Source organism: Callorhinus ursinus, unplaced genomic scaffold (genome assembly GCF_003265705.2).
Source record: "Callorhinus ursinus isolate GAN/ISIS: 27379988/994484 unplaced genomic scaffold, GSC_fseal_2.0 scaffold13, whole genome shotgun sequence".
Taxonomy (NCBI): domain Eukaryota; kingdom Metazoa; phylum Chordata; class Mammalia; order Carnivora; family Otariidae; genus Callorhinus; species Callorhinus ursinus.
In genome coordinates this window covers 16,788,133-16,807,001 of record NW_027397075.1, presented here as the reverse complement: position 1 = coordinate 16,807,001, position 18,869 = coordinate 16,788,133, and the positions used below count along the sequence as shown (strand labels likewise).

Here is an 18,869-nt window from a genome sequence, read left to right as displayed (position 1 = left end):
TCATGCAACTAAGAAGATAGCAGTGACGAGGGAGAGGGACAGGTACAGGTGTGCGTTACAGGTGAGGCTGGGCACGAAATTCCTTCCCCACGGCTCTGCCACTGAGGGCACTGAGAGCACAGGAGGGGCTGCAGTGAGGAGCTGTCCTGAGGTGAGGCCCGGGGCGGCGGGGGCTGCTGCACCTTGACAACTTAAGACTTCTCCATGGCACCTCGGTTTTGTTATTTTGGTCCTAAAATTAACGTGAAAAGTCAGAAACTTGCAAAAAAAACAGCAGGACTCAATGGGATTTATTTGTTCAGATAGTCAAGACCAGCACTGCAATCACGCGATCCTGATCACCCAGAAAGATCAGCCCCTTCTGTAAAGGCCAGGTACTAAGCACCTCAGGCTCCGTGGGCCATGTGGACTGAGCACACATTACTCCACTCTGGTTCGTAACGACTGGCTGAAGTGTTTCTGAGGTTATGAAAACTGTAAGATGTTTCTTATGTATTCACATTCCTAACAATGAGATATGCGACAAAAACCATGAGGCTGTAGGGGACAACCTACACTAGTTCCATGAACTTCCCAGGAACACGAGAGATGAGGCCTATACGTTAGATCTGCATGCAATCTGGAGTAAGAATGAGAATTGCCTTTTACAGTTAAGTACCCCACAGAAGAATGTGTAGCTAACAGGAGGAAAGTGAGGTATACTAAAGAATATTTCAAATAAAATAAGAAACAGGATCCCCCTCCCCATAAACATCACAGAAAACTGAAAATGGAGGAAGTATATATAAAATATTGCCACTGTTAAGTATCTACAGAAATAACAAAAAGAGAACATTCTGGTTTTTCCAGAACTGACTAGTCCTGACCATGTTAAGGGACTCTTGCTAGTATCGACTAAGCAGCAGAAGGACCTTTCAATCCATCTCTGCCTCTTCTAAATACAATGCAGATTTCATCTGAATTTACTCTCAATTCAAGAAGCAAGATACCACATGCACTGAGGTAGTATCCTGAGTAGCATGTAGAGTGCTGGAGCTTTTGTGAACTTGGGGACAGTAAATACGCCAGGACAGACTGACTTCTGTGTTCAACAGCACTATTTCTGTGCTGCTACCCAGTAACTGTCAATTCTTGCCGAATCTGGAAGTATCTGTCTTTATGAAACGTTTCTCACACAAAACGAAAACCAGCTTGTCCCTCCCACTCCATCTCCCCCAAATGAGAACAATCTTGAAGGCAGGGACAGTACCCATCTCGTTTGCTGTCGATCTTAAACAAAGAGCAAAAGCCCACAAATGTGTTTTTCAGCAGGAACTCTGTTATTTCTTCCTATTTATGGAAATAGTTTGTTAACTGGAGGTGAGGATGAATTCCTAACAAGCTTTTCTAAAGAACAGCAGAGCTTCTACTGTGTGTTTCATTTAAACATGAAGATCAAGTATGACATGGATTTATATCAGTTACTGTACAGGAGCTAAACAAATCCATTCACAGGAACTCATTCCACAAAGGCGGGTACAATTCTGACATTTAAACAATCGCTTTATAATAATTTAAGTTTAAGCAGCACAATCCAGCTGTTTTGGGTAAGCGGTTCTATTTTACCTTTCCTGGGATGAAGCAACAGAGATTGGAATCCACATATTTCATGAAAGTCATGTTTAACAGTGAGAGCCTTGTTTCCACAGCAGCAAGGATGTCCGCGTGACGAGCTAACGAGTGGTTTCTTCTTTCCGACTCCCTCCTAGAGTAAGAAAAAAAGCAAGCATGAAGGAAATATTGTGAACTAAATGGTAAGGAGTGAAAATGCCTTAATGGGATTTCTAACAGTTTAACATTTACCTGTTAATTTGATACCTATGATTGGGTCATAATTTAACTGTAACCATCAATGAATCGCTATGTCCAGAAATTCCTGCCAAGGACTAGTACTAATTAATCAATGGCTGGGGGCGGGGGGGGGTGGATCAGGTTGTTTTTTTTTTCCTGTTTTTTGGCTGTATCAAGCCTAATGGCCATATGAATCAAAAAGAAAAGAGAAATGAAAGAATTACACAAGGACATGTGGATAAGGGACTGTATGCCCATAAAATCAGCTCACTTAAAGTTTTAGTTAAAAAATTTTTTTGAAGATTTATTTACTTTAGAGAGAGAAAGAGAGACAGAGAGTGGGGCTAGGGGCAGAGAGAGGGAGAGACAGTCTCAAGCAGACTCTGCACTGAGTGGGGAGCCTGATGTGTGACTGGATCTCATGACCCTGAGATCATGACCTGAGCCGAAACCGAGTCAGTGGCTTAACTGACTGAGCCACCCAGGCACCCCTAGCTCATTTAAACTCTTAAAGTTTTATTGAGAAATAATTCACATATAAAATTCACTTTTAATGTGTATAAATAACTTCGTTTTTTAGTACATACGGAGTTGTGCACCCACTACCACCATTTAATTTCTAAACATTTTCACAACCACGCAATGAAAGCCCATAACTATTATCAGTCACTCTCATTCCCCAGTGCTTGGCAACCACTAGTGTACTTTCTGTTTCTAGGGATCTGCCCCTTCTGGACACGGCAAGTAACTGGAGTCGTATGGTATGTGGCATTTCGTGTCCGTCTTCTTTCACAGAGCACAGCTCTCAAGGCTCATCCATGTTGGAGCATGTGTCAAGGACTCCACTCTACTGCCCACTGACATTCTGTCATATAGACATAGCAGTATTCTGATGATCCGATCATCAGGTGATGACTTCTGGGCTGTTTCCACTTTCTGGCTATTATGAATAATGATGCATAGAACACTCATGTCCAAGTTTTTTGTATGGCTGTATTTCCACTTATTTTGCTATACACCTAGGAGTGAAATTGCTGGATCATTTGGTAATTCTACGTTTAGCCTTTTGAGGAACAAAGTGTTTTCTAAAGTGGCAGAACCACTATACAATCCCACCAGTAATTTATGATGGTTCCGATTTGCCCACATCTTTCCCAAGACGACTTCTTTACTCTGGCCACCCTAGTGGGTGTTCAGTGCTATCTCAGTGTTTTGATCTGCAACACCCCGGGGATCGTGGATGTTGAGCATTCTGTATGTGCTTGCTGGCCTTCAGTTTCTCTTCTTTGGAGAAATGTCTTTGCCCACCCTTAAACCTGGCTCTGTGTCTTTTTATTGTTGAGTTCTAAGAGTTCCTCACACAATCTAGATCCAGGTCCCTCACTGGATATTGGAGCTGTAACTATTTTCTCCCCTTGTGTGTGGTGTCCCTTTGCCATCTTGATGTCATCCTTGGTGGCACAGAAGTTTAAATTCTGAGGAAGTCTAGTCTGCCTACTCTTTTCTTTTGTTACTCGTGCTTTTGGTGTCATAGCCAAGAAACCACTGCCTAATCCAAGTTCATGGAGGTCAGTACTGTTTCCACGTGAGGGTTTACAGTATAGCCCTGACGCTCACCTTTGATCTATATAGTCTACTTTGAGTTAATTTTTGTGGATGGAATGAGGAGGGAGCCCAACTTCATTCTTTCGCATACAGATACCCAGCTATCCCAGTGTCACTGGTGGAAAGCATCATTCTTTCCCCAGTGAGTTATTGGCATCCTGGTTGAAAATCAACTGACTAAATATGTAAGGATTTCTTGTCCACACTCTCCGTTCTATTCATCGGTCTACACGTCTGTCTTCATGTCCGCACCACGCTGGTTCAATTACAGCAGCTCTGCAGTTTTGATATCGGAAGGTGGTAGTACCCTACCAACTTTGTTGCTCTTTTTCAAGACTGTTTTGATTATTCTGAGTCTTTTGTATATCCACAGGCATCGTAGGGTGGGCCTGTCATTTTCCACAAAAACCACAGCTAGGATTCTGACAGGGATTGCACTGAATGTGCACATCGACTTGGGGAGAATTGCCACTTTCAGAGCAAAAAGTCTTCCAATCCATGCCCATGAAATGTCTTTCCACTGAAGTCTCCTTAAATTTCTTTTACCAATGTTCTGTAGTTTTCAGCAGACAAATCCTCTTCTGTTATCGTCACTACTAAGCACCTTATTCTTTTTGATGGTACTATAAAAGGGATGGTCTTTTTTTTTTAAGTAAGCTCTATGCCTAACATGGAGCTTGAACTCATGACCCCGAGATCAAGAATCACATGTTCTTGTGGCTGAGCCAGCCAGGCCCCCGCCCCCCCCTTTTGAGTGTAGCTGACGCACCATGCTATATTAGTTTCAGGTGTGCAACGCAGTCAGCATCTCTAGCTTATGCCCTGCTCACCCCAGTGTAGCTGCCATCTGTCGCCACACAATGTGATTATACTACCACGGACTAGATTCCCTATGCGGTACTTTTCATCCCCGTGATTTCTTCACTCCATCCCTGGAGGCCTGCACCTCCTACTCCCCTTTACCCACCCTGCCCATCCCTGCACCCTGGAATTGCCCTAACCTGCTTTTGGATCATTTATTGTTAGTATATACAATTACACAACTCCTTTTTGTCTATTGATCTTGCATCCTGTATCCCTATGGAGCTTATTTATGAGCTCTAACAATTAGAGGACTCCTTGTGTATACAACCACATATATATGAGATCTTGTCATCTATGAAGAGAGAACACAAACTCTTCCTTTCCAATCTGGAAGCCTTTTATTTCCTTTTCTTGCTTAACTGCCCTGGCTAGAAACTCTGGTATAATATTGAATAGAAATGGTGAGAATGGGCGAACCATAGTCAAAATCACTTATTGTGATCTGGGTACCCTTCCCTCTAAAAAGCTGGAAACCATTTAATATGTACACTTACCCAAATCAAAAAACAAAACTCAAAACAATAGAGGTGCCCCATGTTGGCTATAGCCATTGCTTAAAAAAAAAAAGAAAAAAAAAACAACCAAGAAACAAAGAAAATTCCCATTGTAAATTATTGCCACCACTAGCCACAACATACCTTGGAAGTTGTGCTTTAACTTGTTTCTGACATAGATTGTGGTATCTCTCCACTTTTAGAAATCCCTGATTCAACATTCTCTGGCAGACCAAGTCCATTCTTTTACAAACCTACAGGGAAAAAGGAGGAGAAGGAAGAATTTTAATAGGTAAAACCCAAATAAGTAACAGTTAACTTAGACTCCTGTTAGAGGAAAGTTCTGTGTCAGTACTGTTGCCCAGTTTGCTGTCTGAACCTCTACATCTGTACATATGGAATATGTCTATATATGTGAGGTGAACCCCTCATGCTTTATGACTCTTGAAGCATTACCTTAAGAAATTAATACTATGTGTAGGCAAGGAATACTTTACCTTTATTTTAGATATTGGCTGAATGTTCTGAATGTACCCCACTACTGTGGTCAGAAAATGTAGTCCTGAAGATCAGTAAAACAATATATTCAAAAGGGTTTTAATGGTTTGAATAAAGAAAATTCTCCATTAGCTCAAAATGTGCATTCAAACTTAAGCTCAACCTCTCATAAAGTTTATATGATCTATAATCAGAATGAGAATTCTCTAGTCAGGGTTAACTACAGAGAGTTACTCTATACTAGACACTGTCATATCCTCCATAATATAAAATATTTTAACATATGTAGAATCTCAACTATTTTGAATCTTTAAGGAATAGTATGTTTTTATACAGTAAGAGCACAGGATCATAAGTCAGAACACCTGAATTTGAACCTAACTTTTATACATTCTTAAGCAAGTCAGCTACCTGAAAGACTGAGTCAGCCTTCTGTATACTGTGCATAGTATCTAATTAATAGGGACATCATTAGGATTAAAAGAAACAACACACCCTAAAATCACTCTGATAAACCCTAAAGTGCTCTGTAAAAATTATGTTAAATAAATGGTTTAACTTAGTACTAACTGGAACACTTTGTTCCATAGGTGCTCTATTTCTGAGACATGCCAGCATCTTTTTTATCTTAATGAAACCCAGTGCACAAAATACGTTTGTTCTTTGATCCCTGAGAATTTTGCAGTGACTCAGAGGAATCAACTTGAATGTTAGTTCTCACTGTACAGGTGTGGATGTTGAAAGTGCAAGACATTGAGAAACTCTAGATCAAGGCCAAGGTGATTAGGCGGTGGTTGTCATATGCTTCTATCTCTCATAGCACCCAAGCACAAACGCTTGACAAATACTTGCTGAAATTGAAATGTTGATGAAACTCTTGATATGTCTGCTTTCTCCTGAGAATACACAGACGTAAATTCTGGCAAACTGGATTGAAGCTAACGAAGGTTGTAATACTCTAGTATTAAATACTATGTACTTCCTAAATCATAGCATGCCAAATGAAAGGTATCAAGGAAAACACTTCTTTTCCAGTTGAAAATAAATAAAAACATAGCAAACTTTAAGTAATGAAACTAAGAGTAATTCCTAATAAATGATATTTTAGAATTTGGTGGGATCAATTTTTTTTTTTTTTTAAAGATTTATTTGACAGAGAGAGACACAGTGAGGGAGGGAACACAAGCAGGGGGAGTGGGAGAGGGAGAGAAGCAGGCTTCTCTCAGAGCAGAGAGCCCGATGCGGGGCTCGATCCCAGGACCCCGGGACCATGACCTGAGCCGAAGGCAGACGCCTAACGACTGAGCCACCCAGGTGCCCCTGGTGGGATCTATTTTTAACTAAACCAAACCAGTTGTCAACATATGCTCAATGTCTATTAAAAAATAACAAAACCAATACATATCAACATCAATAATTTGTAAAGTTTATTTATGCTTTATAGTAATCACTACACCCATCGTGGGGTTCAAACCCATGACCCCGAAATCAAGGGTTAGAGTTGCACACTCCTCTGCCTGAGCCAGCCAGGTGCCCAAGCGCCTGGGTGGCTCAGTCGTTGAGCGTCTGCCTTCAGCTCAGGTCGTGATCCCGGAGTGCCGGGATCGAGCCCCGCATCGGGCTCCCTGCTCAGGCGGGAAGCCTGTTTCTCCCACTCCCACTCCCCCTGCTTGTGTTCCCTCTCTCGCTGTGTCTCTCTCTGTCAAATAAATAAATAAAATATTAAAAAAAAAACAAAAACATAAATAACTTTTAAAGGAAAAATAACTCTTCTAAAAATACTTAAGAGTTACATTTTTGCAAATCTCTTTGATATGTAGTTTTATAGAACACAAATGGACGGCCATATCTGCTTCTGCATTCAGTCTACTTAAGTATTACCTTAGAAAGTTCTAGAAAACATAACACACAAGCAGACATTTCATGAGCTGTCGGTGTGCTGACATCATCACATGTCACAGGGCTCCTGGAAAGCTCCACTATCCACTTGTGAAAGGCAGAAATAGCAACTTAGAACTATAATGGAAATACTTTAGATCTTACAGACTCCCTGAAAGGGTCTTGGGAACCACTCTGGGAGACCTAGACTAAACTTGAAGAACCAGTGCCCCATTCCTAAATAAATACATTGTCCCGATACGGTACTGAAACTTTATGTGAGGGGGGAAAAAACCACTTTATGTTATTGGGGGAAGGAGGAGAGCGTCTGTATTTGTGATGAGGGGGAATACAGCAGGCTCAATTCTCATCTTTCACAGTAGAAAGTCAACAGATAATATCAAAATAGTATCAGCCCAAAGACTTGAAAGCAGCACTTCTGGGGGATAAAAATTGAGGGCTATAAAAGCAATTTTTTTGGTTGTTGCCAGAACTATTTGAGGTGAAGCGCCTTCTAACACAATCTGGTAGGAAACACGTCTTGTCATTGTGGACTCTGCAACCTCTTTGACAATTTCTGAGACAAAATAATAGAAATAATTTTTTAGCAGCAATAAATTTACTGAGAAAAAATTAAGGTCAAATGTTATCGTAAGTTTCCCGGGTACTGTCTAATTATTTTATTATTATACCAGCATTTTGCTGCACTGAATCAACTAACTACTAGGATGGAGATATCTTCTAATAACCCAAAAACTCGGCTCAGCGTCTGAGTGCTGACCAGTACTAGTGTGGGTGATCAGAATGCGAATAAATAAGCAGATAAGGTCAGCCAAGGAAGACTTCACATGATACAAGATTTGAATTAGCTTCGCAAAGAGGACAAGGACTGCTAAGTTGGAGGTGTGGCCCGAGCAAAGGCAGAATCTGGAGTGAATAAACCATTGGCAAGCAAACTACTTCTGAGGGTAGATCAGATGTGCAGGCAAATCTGAGCGGAATAAAATCTCCCGTATTTTGAGCAGGGAAATCAGATGGTAATGAGAAATAACTTTAAAAAGGCCACCCATTTTTTGAAAGATCTCGTGTGGGGATAGTTGGTTATTTTCTTTAAGAAACTATATTGGGACTAAAGATCTGGTTCCAGAAATTTCACATGGGGATAGCTGAAATCAATGTAGATGAACCCCCAAATGAACAAGTATAACATAAGAAAATAAAGGCTTAGGGCGCCTGGGTGGCTCAGTTGGTTAAGCGTTTGGCTCAGGTCATGATCCTGGAGTCCCTGGATCGAGTCCCGTATCAGGCTCCCGGCTCTGCAGGGAGTCTGCTTCTCCCTCTGACCCTCCCCCCTCTCATGTGCTCTCTCTTTCTCTCTCTCTCAAATAAATAAAATCTTAAAAAAAAAAAAAGAAAGAAAATAAAGGCTTACAGAGTCTCAACTGACATTATCGTTAAAAGCTGGTAAAAAGAGAAAACAGAAGGTCACAAAGGCAGACAAATGAGACTAGCACCACAAAAGCTGAAGTCAAAAATATTTTAAGCATTAATCAATATTGTAAGAAAAGGAGCATTTAATTTGGTATTCTTTCTTTCCTGGATGTTCAGTGAATTGACCGATAGATCACATATATTTGTTGAGAATTCAAAAAGAAGCAAAGTGACCCTTGAAATCAGAAGTAGTTGACCCCTGAACAGCACAAATTTGAACTGCACCGGTCCACTTATAACATGGATTTTTTTGGGCGCCTGGGTGGCTCAGTTGGTTAAGCGACTGCCTTCAGCTCAGGTCATGATCCTGGAGTCCCGGGATTGAGTCCCACATCGGGCTCCCTGCTTGGCGGGGAGTCTGCTTCTCCCTCTGACCCTCTTCCCTCTCATGCTCTCTATCTCTCATTCTCTCTCAAATAAATAAATAAAATCTTTAAAAAAAAAATTTAAAAAACATGGATTTTTTTTTCTTATACACACAGTCCAATTCTGTAAACGTATCTTCTCATGATTCTTTTCTCCAGCTTCCCTTCAAGAACACAGCTTAACACATAGAACATACAAAATATGTTAATCGACTATTTACATTATTGATAAGGCTCTGGTCAGTAGTAGGGTGTTAGTAGTTGAGTTTTTAGGCAGTCAGAAGTTGTATGTGGATTTTCAAATGCATAGGGGTTGGTGCTCCTAACCCCTGCGTTGTTCAAAGGTCAACTGTTGGGATGCCTGGGTGACTCAGTCGGTTAAGCGTCTGCCTTCGGCTCAGGTCATGATCCCGGGGTCCTGGGATCAAGTCCCATGTCAGGCTCCCTCAGGGAGCCTGCTTCTCCCTCTGCTTGTGCTTTCTCTCTCTCACTCTGACAAATAAATAAAATCTTTAAAAAACAAAACAGAAAACAAAGGTCAACTGTACACTAATTTTCCCTACAGTAGGCAGTTTAATGATAGCTGCTGATGATGTATGCTAACTTGCAATGCAAACTTATCTCACTTAAAATGTAGCTTTACGGACACCTGGGTGGCTCAGTCGTTAAGCGTCTGCCTGCCGCTCAGGTCATAACCCCAGGGTCCTGGGATCAAGCCCCGCATCGGGCTCCCTGCTCGGCGGGAGGCCTGCTTGTCCCCCTCTCCCACTCCCCTTGCTTGTGTTTCCTCTCTTGCTATCTCTCCTTCTGTCAAATAAATAAATAAAATCTTAAAAAAAAAATAAAATGTAGCTTTATATCTATGGGTATTTTAAGAATTTCCCAAAGCTGGGGCGCCTGGGTGGTTCAGTCATTAAGCATCTGCCTTCGGCTCAGGTCGTGATCCCAGGGTCCTGGAATCGAGCCCCACATCAGGCTCCCTGCTCGGTGGGAAGACTGCTTCTCCCTCTCTTACTTCCCCTGCTTGTGTTCCTTCTCTCACTGTGTCTCTCTCTGTCAAATAAATAAATAAAATCTAAAAAAAAAAAAGAATTTCCCAAAGCTGACGGGAAGAAATTTTAGTTTCCTGGTTATTAAAATACAACAAAAATCCTAGCAATTTGGTCATTCACCCACGAGAGTAAAATAGAATTCTGGAGTCTAATATACAATGATGATGACTATGTCAAAAACTATCATCGCATTCAGAGATCAGCAAAAATAGACACTTACCAACATACCAGGGAGCTCATGGAATATGTCGGTCTGCAGCAGAGACATTTAGTTTGGGTCCTCTGTTACTGCCACTCTAGTTAGGACATGTGGTTTTCTTTGTTAATTACTTGAAGAGTTAAAATGCCATGTTTATCCTTTTCCATCACTTTCTAACATAAGTAGTAATGAACATTTTTCTTTTTCTTTTTTTTTTTAAAGATTTTATTTATTTATTTGAGAGAGAGAGAATGAGAGATAGAGAGCACGAGTGGGAAGAGGGTCAGAGGGAGAAGCAGACTCCCTGCCGAGCAGGGAGCCTGATGTGGGACTCGATCCTGGGACTCCAGGATCATGACCTGAGCCGAAGGCAGTTGCTTAACCAACTGAGCCACCCAGGCGCCCCAATGAACATTTTTCTTTGCTTTGTTTAGGAATCTTTTTTGATTTCTTGTGCCCCTATGGTCCTTCTTAACAATGCAAGACACATATGCCATAAATCTGTGAAGCCTGCAATTTTCCTGTGAAACCTAATCTTAGTAACAAATCTCAGTTGATTCTAAGATACATATTTTTTCATATTTTAACATTTGACATCGGAATGGTCTTACAATTATAACTGGCACCATTTCTTTTTCAGATGGCTTAGATGCTGTGAAATATAAAAGGGTGGACTTCTTTGATTTTGTTTAATTTAATAAAAGCTCTTCTGGGAAAAAAAAAAGCACTGCTAGAATAATACACATACAAGTTGATCAAGATGCATTCTGATTTCAAAAATGTTAAAACATGAAATTATATCTTAGAATTGAGGAAATACTGTAATGGAACCAGATTTTTCATGTACTTATTTAGTGCTCTACAGTTCTCAAACGAATTGAATACTTGATGCTTTTCTCCAATTAATCCGGAAGTTATTATTAACAATTAGGCTGCTTATCAATAACCCCCAAACTGGTAGGAACTTAAGACACTGGAACCTTTCTTTCTTTTTACAGAGAGAGAACATGGAGGCCTTAAGAAATTATGTAATTTGTACAAAGTCAATCAAACTCTTTAGTGGCAAAAGTGAAATTAAGAATTTAGGCTTCTAATTAGTATCTTTTTACAGTTAGTGATCTGCAGCTCTACAGAGTGAAACACTTATTCTAACTATTCTCAACTGGTCACAGTCTTGACTAATACCCACTGCTACAGAATACTGCTGGCGCGAGTCTCAAGTAGGACTTCTTGAGGCAATACGAGATCTTAAGGACATTAGTGGGTGTTCTCACCACACTGCTAAAGTTTAGAGAAATGGCGCTAGACCAAAATCTTTCTAGAATTCTTTCAAAGTTCAAAAACCAGAAGTCAACCATGAGGAAACAATGAGACAAATCTGCATTGTAGGGCGCCTGGGTGGCTCAGTTGGTTAAGCGACTGCCTTCGGCTCAGGTCATGATCCTGGAGTCCCAGGATGGAGTCCTGCATCGGGCTCCCTGCTCGGCAGTGAGTCGGCTTCTCCCTTGGACCCTCCCCCCTCTCATGCTCTATCTCATTCTCTCTCTCAAATAAATAAATAAAATCTTTAAAAAAAAAAAAACTGCATTGTAGAACATTTTATAAGCCATCTGCCCTGATTCTTCAAAAAGCCAACTGCATTAAAGAATGAAAAAAGTAGGGAGAATGTTCTGGATTAAAGAGACAACTGTTTTACTAGATTCAAAAGCTTTATCCTCCACCAAAAAAAAGCTATAAAGACATCTTGGGGATAACTGAGAAATTAGAATATAAAACACAATGTTAAATCCCTGGGGAGTGATAACACTGATTACATAAAGGATAAAATGTCATTATATTTGCATTTTACTTTCAAATGGCTTAATGAAATAATCTGTGTGGAGGACATACAACACACACATTTAGAGAGGGAAAGAATGAGCACACAAGTGAAAGAGATAATGCAGATGTGGCAAAAAGTTAATGATGGGTGATAGAATCACTTAAAAAATTCTGTCTACGCGGTGTGGATTGTCTAATACATAATACCATATACAGAGAGACACAGAGTTAATTATCTGCAGGTAGAATTACAACAAATTTTAAGACTCTGGACTATAGGAAACAAACAGGGTTGCTGGAGGGGCGCTGGGTTGGGGGATGGGGTAACTGGTGATGGGCATTAAGGAGGGCACTTGATGTAATGAGCACTGAGTGTTACATGCAAACTGATGAATCACTAAATTCTACCCCTGAAACTAATAATACAGTGTATGTTAGCTAAATTGAATTTAAATAAAAAATTAAAAAAGAAGAAGAATTACAACAAATTTTAAATTCTCTGGGTATCCCCCCTACATGTTCACTTGGAAAGAAAATATAAATTTATTTTATTTTTAAAGATTTTTATTTGAGAGACAGCGAGAGTAAGAGAGATCACAGAGCGAGAGGGAGAAGCAGACCCGCAACTGAGCGGAGAGCCCAATGCAGGGCTTGATCCCAGGACCCCGAGATCATGACTTGAGCTGAAGGCAGACACTTAACTGACTCAGCCACCCAGGTGCCCCTAAAAATGTATTTAAATATTAGCCTGAGCAAAACAATTAGGAAGAAAAGCCTGTTCCCAGGATTTCTATAATACCGCCTAGAAGCCAAACAGAACAGCTTTTCTGATTATTCTGGTTTTGATGATCTGTACCATCATTCTCCTCATTAATATGGGAACGGAGTGTTGCTTACAATGCTGCCTGACGCACTAATGGAAATGGCTACTCTTACTAATCACATACGAGCTTCACGTTCACCTTATCGATTTTCATCCTTATTACGAGGATTTTTCTAGTCACCCAAGCTTCTTAAAATGGTCTTAAATTTAAAAAATTCTACTCTCCTCTGTTGGAGGTAAATATGAAGCAGCACATCTTCTAGCACCACCACAGTGTATACAGAAAACACATTTATTTCACAATGACATTTATTTTCTATCCTTTACTTGGAGTAGCGCAGTTTTTTGTTTTGTTTTGTTTAAAGATTTTATTTATTTATTTGACAGAGAGAGAGACAGCGAGAGAGGGAACACAAGCAGGGGGAGTTGGAGAGGGAGAAGCAGGCTTCCCGTGGAGTAGGGAGCCCGATGCAGGGCTTGATCCCAGGACCCTGAGATCACGACCTGAGGCAAAGGCAGATGCTTAACGACTGAGCCACCCAGGCGTCCCTAGTGCAGTGTTTTTAAGAACTACTTCATTTATTCAACAAACACTAAGTACTCATATTGAATCACAGACTACAGAAGGCCATCGGGATTTCTGATGAAAGGGTACGAGGAGCCTAAATTCGGTGCCCAACCGGCCCCTACAAAGACAATTCCAATAGAATCTCTAAGTACAACCATGTTGCGTTGGGAACTCAGAAGTACTACTGAGTGAGGTTCAGAAAAGAGGCACAGAGGCTGTACTGAGGTACTGACACTTAAGGTGTATCCTGAAGGAACAGATACTCTCTAGGAGGGGGGAATGAAGGAGAGGCTGCAGGCAGAAGCAGCACCTGCTGCGAGAGGCCTAGCATGTTTGGGAAACTCAACAGCCTGATGATGCCTGTTTCAATCTGAGCTTAAGTCCAAGATGTTAGAAGTAGGTGGTTGGGAGAAACCTCGATCAAGGGTTATCTTTGGCTCCTAAACATCCTGAGACTGGATCCTACACATGGGCCATCCTTGGAAGCTAGGATCCTCCCATACCGTCTGAATCTGCCCTGCTCTGCTGACCAGGTTGTTCAGGTGCCCCTGGTCTGTTAGGAAATGATGATGATGTTAAGAGGTGGAAGTTGTTTCTTAACATTCTTACTTGCTCCCCCCAGCAAAAGGTGTCAACCCCGTAGGTTCTCAAAACAGTTTCTTAAACCTGGCCAGTCTGAGAAATAAAAAAAGGTGAAACAAGGGGGGAGTCTGAGCACTAATCCAGGACATCTGACACTTCAGACAATCACCTCATAGCTGTAATTAGTTAGCCTGCTCCAGTCACTTCACTACATTGTACACGTCATTTCTTTTCTGCTGGGAATGTTCTCTCACCTTTACTAAGGATAAACTGGATAAAACACTCATTCTCTTGAGGAAGCCTCTCTGATTAAGTCTCCCGATTAACCTCAACAGTCTCGTATTTCTTATCTTTGCATTTGTTACCCTGGTGCTTTCTAAGTGTGCTCAAGGAAGGTGTGTCCATTCTGTCTTCATGACACTCTGGGCAGGGTTACTGGTTGAACCCCTTCACGTTAGGACTAGAATCTGCAGGAAAAATGAACTGTCCCCTAAATATTAGAATCTCCAACCTGTACTTAAGTACCTGTTAATAAAAATAACCCAATGATGAGATGGTGGGGAAAAAACCACAAATCATCAATGCACAGAATATATTCTCCATAACGCCGCCACAAAGAGCCAAAGAGGTTTGTAAAGTGTGGTCTAGGGACCCCTGGGATTCCCAAGATCCTTTTGAGAGTCTGTGAGGCCAAACTATTTTCATAATACTAAGACGGTATTTGCCATTTTTACTCTCATTCTTCCATAACATACAGTGGACTTTTCCAGTGGCCACATGACACATGATAACATTATTTTTCTGACCACTAACGAAGTATGTACTGTCTCTTCCTGTGTCTTCTAGAATTTTCTAAGGTAAGCTCTTAGGGTCCTCAATAACTTTTAAGAGTATAAAGATGTCCCGAGGTTAAAAAAAAATTTGAGAACTACTGGCACAGAGCAAGAGATATTAGGAAGAGCGCTTGCCTATAAAAAAAAGAGTAATGGTTTCTCATTTTCCTTCGTATTTCCTACCAATCAACCTTCTCTATAAAATTTTCAAACATATTTGAACAAAAGATGAAAAAGGAACTATAAATGGGTAAGAGATTTAACTAGCTAGAGTGCTCTAGAGAAATAACTTGGGATGAAAGTATGGATGTATTTTGTTACCTACCAGAAAATTTCATTCCAGATAATGAGCAAGACTTCTGAATTTAACCTTCAGTCATATTTATGTCCTGAACCACCGGAGCTCCCCACTCAAACCATACAGGAAAAAATTTGATAGGATTCCTCTGAAACAGCTTTTTTAAAAAGCCTTCCATACTCATTTTTCAGTGAGTGAGAACACTATGCTCACAAGTCAAAATCAAAGGCTCAAACTTGGCTTAGATACACTCCCGAACTGGGGGTAGGACCTCACTTCTTAACCTTTGCCACTTGTTTCAAAAATTCTCACCCCATCAAGAGGGCCTAGGTGACAGTCTAATGCTGCATCAGCACAAATTTGTCTGACTTACTGAAAAAACAACTCAAAGTACAAGTTTTGTCACTTCAAAAGCTGTGTTCCACCAAATAATTTTAAATACATTGGAAGAGTTAAATATTTAAAGAACTATTTCTGTGTAACCAGGATCTCTAGGCTCTGGGTACATTTTTGGAGCAACAGTCAATGGCAGGAAAAACGAACAAACAAACCAACAATTCAATAAGGCATTTGGACAATCCCTTGGTAAGAACTAGACTGGAGAGTCAAATTTCAATTATTCATGGCAACAGGAAGCAAAGACTATCATCAACTAAACTGCACAAAGAACTGAAAAATGTTATTTTAGCAATTTCAACCGAGAGAAAATCTTTTAAAGAAAATACAAAGTAATGAGTACATGGCTTGTGTGCCTGTCCTCTAATTTAGGTGCTAACCACAGTTACAACTGAGGTCCTAATAAGGCAAGTAAAGTGGGAAGAAAGAAAAAACCCAAACATCTAAACAATACATAAACTAGTTCATCAACCACTGAGTAGTTGACATTTAGCTTTATGGAAACTAATTCTATTCTTAATTAATATCACTCTCTTCCAAGCATATCCACCCTTAATTCCACTAAAAAAAAAAAACTTAAAATGAAGGGAGTTATCTAATGTGTACTCTAGATAGCAGCATACATACTAAAGTTCCTTGATTTTTTGGCAAATAGCCCATTAGGTATAAGTAAAGCACCTACCAGGCCCTGTTTCTACCCTGCCAATTTCATTAAAAGACCACAATTAAATTAATGCTGACATCTAGTGGCAAGAAAGAACATCTTCTTTTATAATGCTACCGGAATTGAATTGTACCTTACAACACCGAGCCAATCAATCTGAAACCAAAGACACTTCCAAATGCCCACAAAAGATTAACCACCTAATCTAAGAATTATCTATTAACCTTAAGTAAACAAAAGAATAAGAAAATAGTTCCTCATTACTAAACCAGAGGGAAAAGACCCATCTTTGAGACATAAAATTGCAGAATCTTTTGGGGGGCAGGGGGGAAGAGGGTGGTGGCGCAGGGGATGGTAAGGAGCTCCTTATGAAAAATCTTTGTTTGAAACTACAAATCTGTACCCTTAAAAGGCTAGAGGACTGCTTTAAAATTGAGAATGCAACTGAATATTTCACTTGTAAGAGATGTCCTTTATTAATAAACTGTGGGATGTCCTAAGAAGCTAGTTTTCCCCCTCAAAAAATGTTTCTAATTTTAAAAAAAGTACACGACTGACAAACGAACAAAAAACCAGTTTTCCCCAACACTGACAAACCCAAACTGTGAATATTCCAAGCTTTACAAAGCCACTGTCTGGCTGAGAGGCTCAATTCAATCAAATGTTATGCCCAACTGTGTACAGCATGAATCTTGATCAAACACCATCCTTTATAAAAATCGGAAGGAATATTTAAGATTCTATATGGAATTCTAGGATGACATGTTTGGGGAATTCAGGGACAATCAATTTTGAAATATGACTTTTCAACTGAGGAATCTTCCATTCTGCAGGCTGGCATGGTAGACCTGCTGGGCTGACTAGGAAAAAAACCTGGTCATCAGTTTGAATCAAAATTAATAAACTTTCTTTAAAAAGTATGATCTTCTTTCCAAAACGTAATCAGAATCAAATTTAAACCGGAGGTGTAAACCTAAAATGTGGCACAGGAATGAGAAAATGCTGTACACACTACATTCAGAAATATGTCTTTGTCCTCTTATAAACAATCCCAAGCACAGATTCAGCTCCTACACACAGTCGGCTTGCAATCACTTCAAAATGTCCACCTCCTTCAATTTCCTTCCCACTTAAAGATAAATCCCCCGACAGGAAGCAAAAGATCTTACTGAACTAAGACATTCATCAAACCTTCAGTCCACGCTGTGGAGCGAGGTAAATTCCTCCTTTCTATAAATCACTGAACTACTGTGATTTGAAGCCGGCGGGTGGGCGTTAAGTCACTAGTTAGAAAATGAACTGCAAGAGAAACCAACCCTGTCCAGGGGCGAGGTGCTCCCCGAGGGTGGGAAGTGTCGGGGCGAGGCCAAGCCGGACGCGCTCTCGGTGGGCTCTACTTTACTGGTCACCTGGGGAGCTGGGGCCACCAAATGGCGTTCACGCCCCTCGGAGCCCCCACCGGGTTTGGGGAGGCCTCCCCAACCCTACTTCATCTTCTCCAACCGGGAAACCTGGGTCGGGGGTTGGGGGGGAAGGGGGGGGACACAGTGCGTGATTCCTGCGGACCGACCAAACCTGGCTGGACCCGGCTGGGGGCTGGACGCTGGTGCACAAAAGGCGGCTACCGGAGCCGCGGGGCCGGCGCTCAGGCCGGGCGGCGCTGGGGCGCCCAACTCCCGCCGCCGCCCCGCTTCCGGGCCGGGGCAGCGAGACCCTAGCCCCGCGGCAGGAAGGGGGGACGACCCCGCCGCCCGGCGCCGGGACTCCGCGTCCTGGAGCCGGCTGCGGCTCCCTCCCCGGGGGACGCGCTCCCCTCTCCGCCCCTCCCCAGACCTCGGCCGGCGGAGGGGGCGGCGGGGGTCCCGCGGGGGCCTCACCAGGCGGAGCTGGCTAATTTCGTCGTAGGACATAAAGCTGAGGATGTTCTCGATGGCTACGATGGGCAGCGCCACCAGCGTGTTGTTTTGAGGCAGCTGGTCGGGAGCCAGCGCCGGGGCTGGGGGCGCCTGAGAGCCCGGCTGCGGGGCCGGGGGCGGGGGCGGGGGGGGGCAGTCGCTGGGCAGAGCCGACGGCCGAAGAGGGGCCGCCGTCGCCGTGGCCGCCGCCTCCTTCCTCAGCCATCCGCTCCTCCGACGCCGCCGCCATCTTGGGGGTTTGATTCCTTCCCCCCACTGCAAGGGGACCAGGGGCGCTTCCGGTGCGTCACTTCCGCCTTGGGCCGTGGGGGCGGGACCTCGGAGGGGCGGAGCCTGCGCGGTGGCCGGCGGCAGGGGCCGCTTGAGGTGCCGGTGAGGCCTGGGGGTATTCATCCCGGGGGGTATTCATCCCGGGGAGGAGACCTTTGGAGGCCCTCTGACCCGAGCCCGGCAGGGACCGGAGGGCGAGGGAACCTTGTCCGTTAGAGGGCTGTCCGCCGGCGCGGTTTTCTTGGCGCTCCTCCTGACGCGGGGCGGGGAGAGTAGTGTTGCCTGGCGAGTGTAGACGCGACGTGTGTCAGAGCGTCGTCGTTTGTGGAGAGCCAGGTAATGGTCCGTTTAGGCGAATGACGAGAGTGAAGTACTGATTAAAGCCACCGTGTGCAGGAACCTTGAAAACTTCGTGCTAAATG

The 18,869-nt window shown here is 42.4% G+C and overlaps 1 protein-coding gene across 1 annotated transcript in view; it reads right to left on the bottom strand.

Annotated features, from left to right (window-relative positions):
• Positions 1-18,422, bottom strand: part of FBXO28 (F-box protein 28) — a 30,122-nt gene extending 11,700 nt beyond the window's left edge. The window contains 4 exon segments of the mRNA XM_025877765.2: positions 1,606-1,744; positions 4,938-5,047; positions 18,139-18,309; positions 18,311-18,422. Of these exon segments, the coding sequence (XP_025733550.1) occupies positions 1,606-1,744; positions 4,938-5,047; positions 18,139-18,309; positions 18,311-18,406 (516 nt within the window). The 5' untranslated portion in view covers positions 18,407-18,422.
• Between the last annotated feature and the right edge of the window lie 447 nt (positions 18,423-18,869).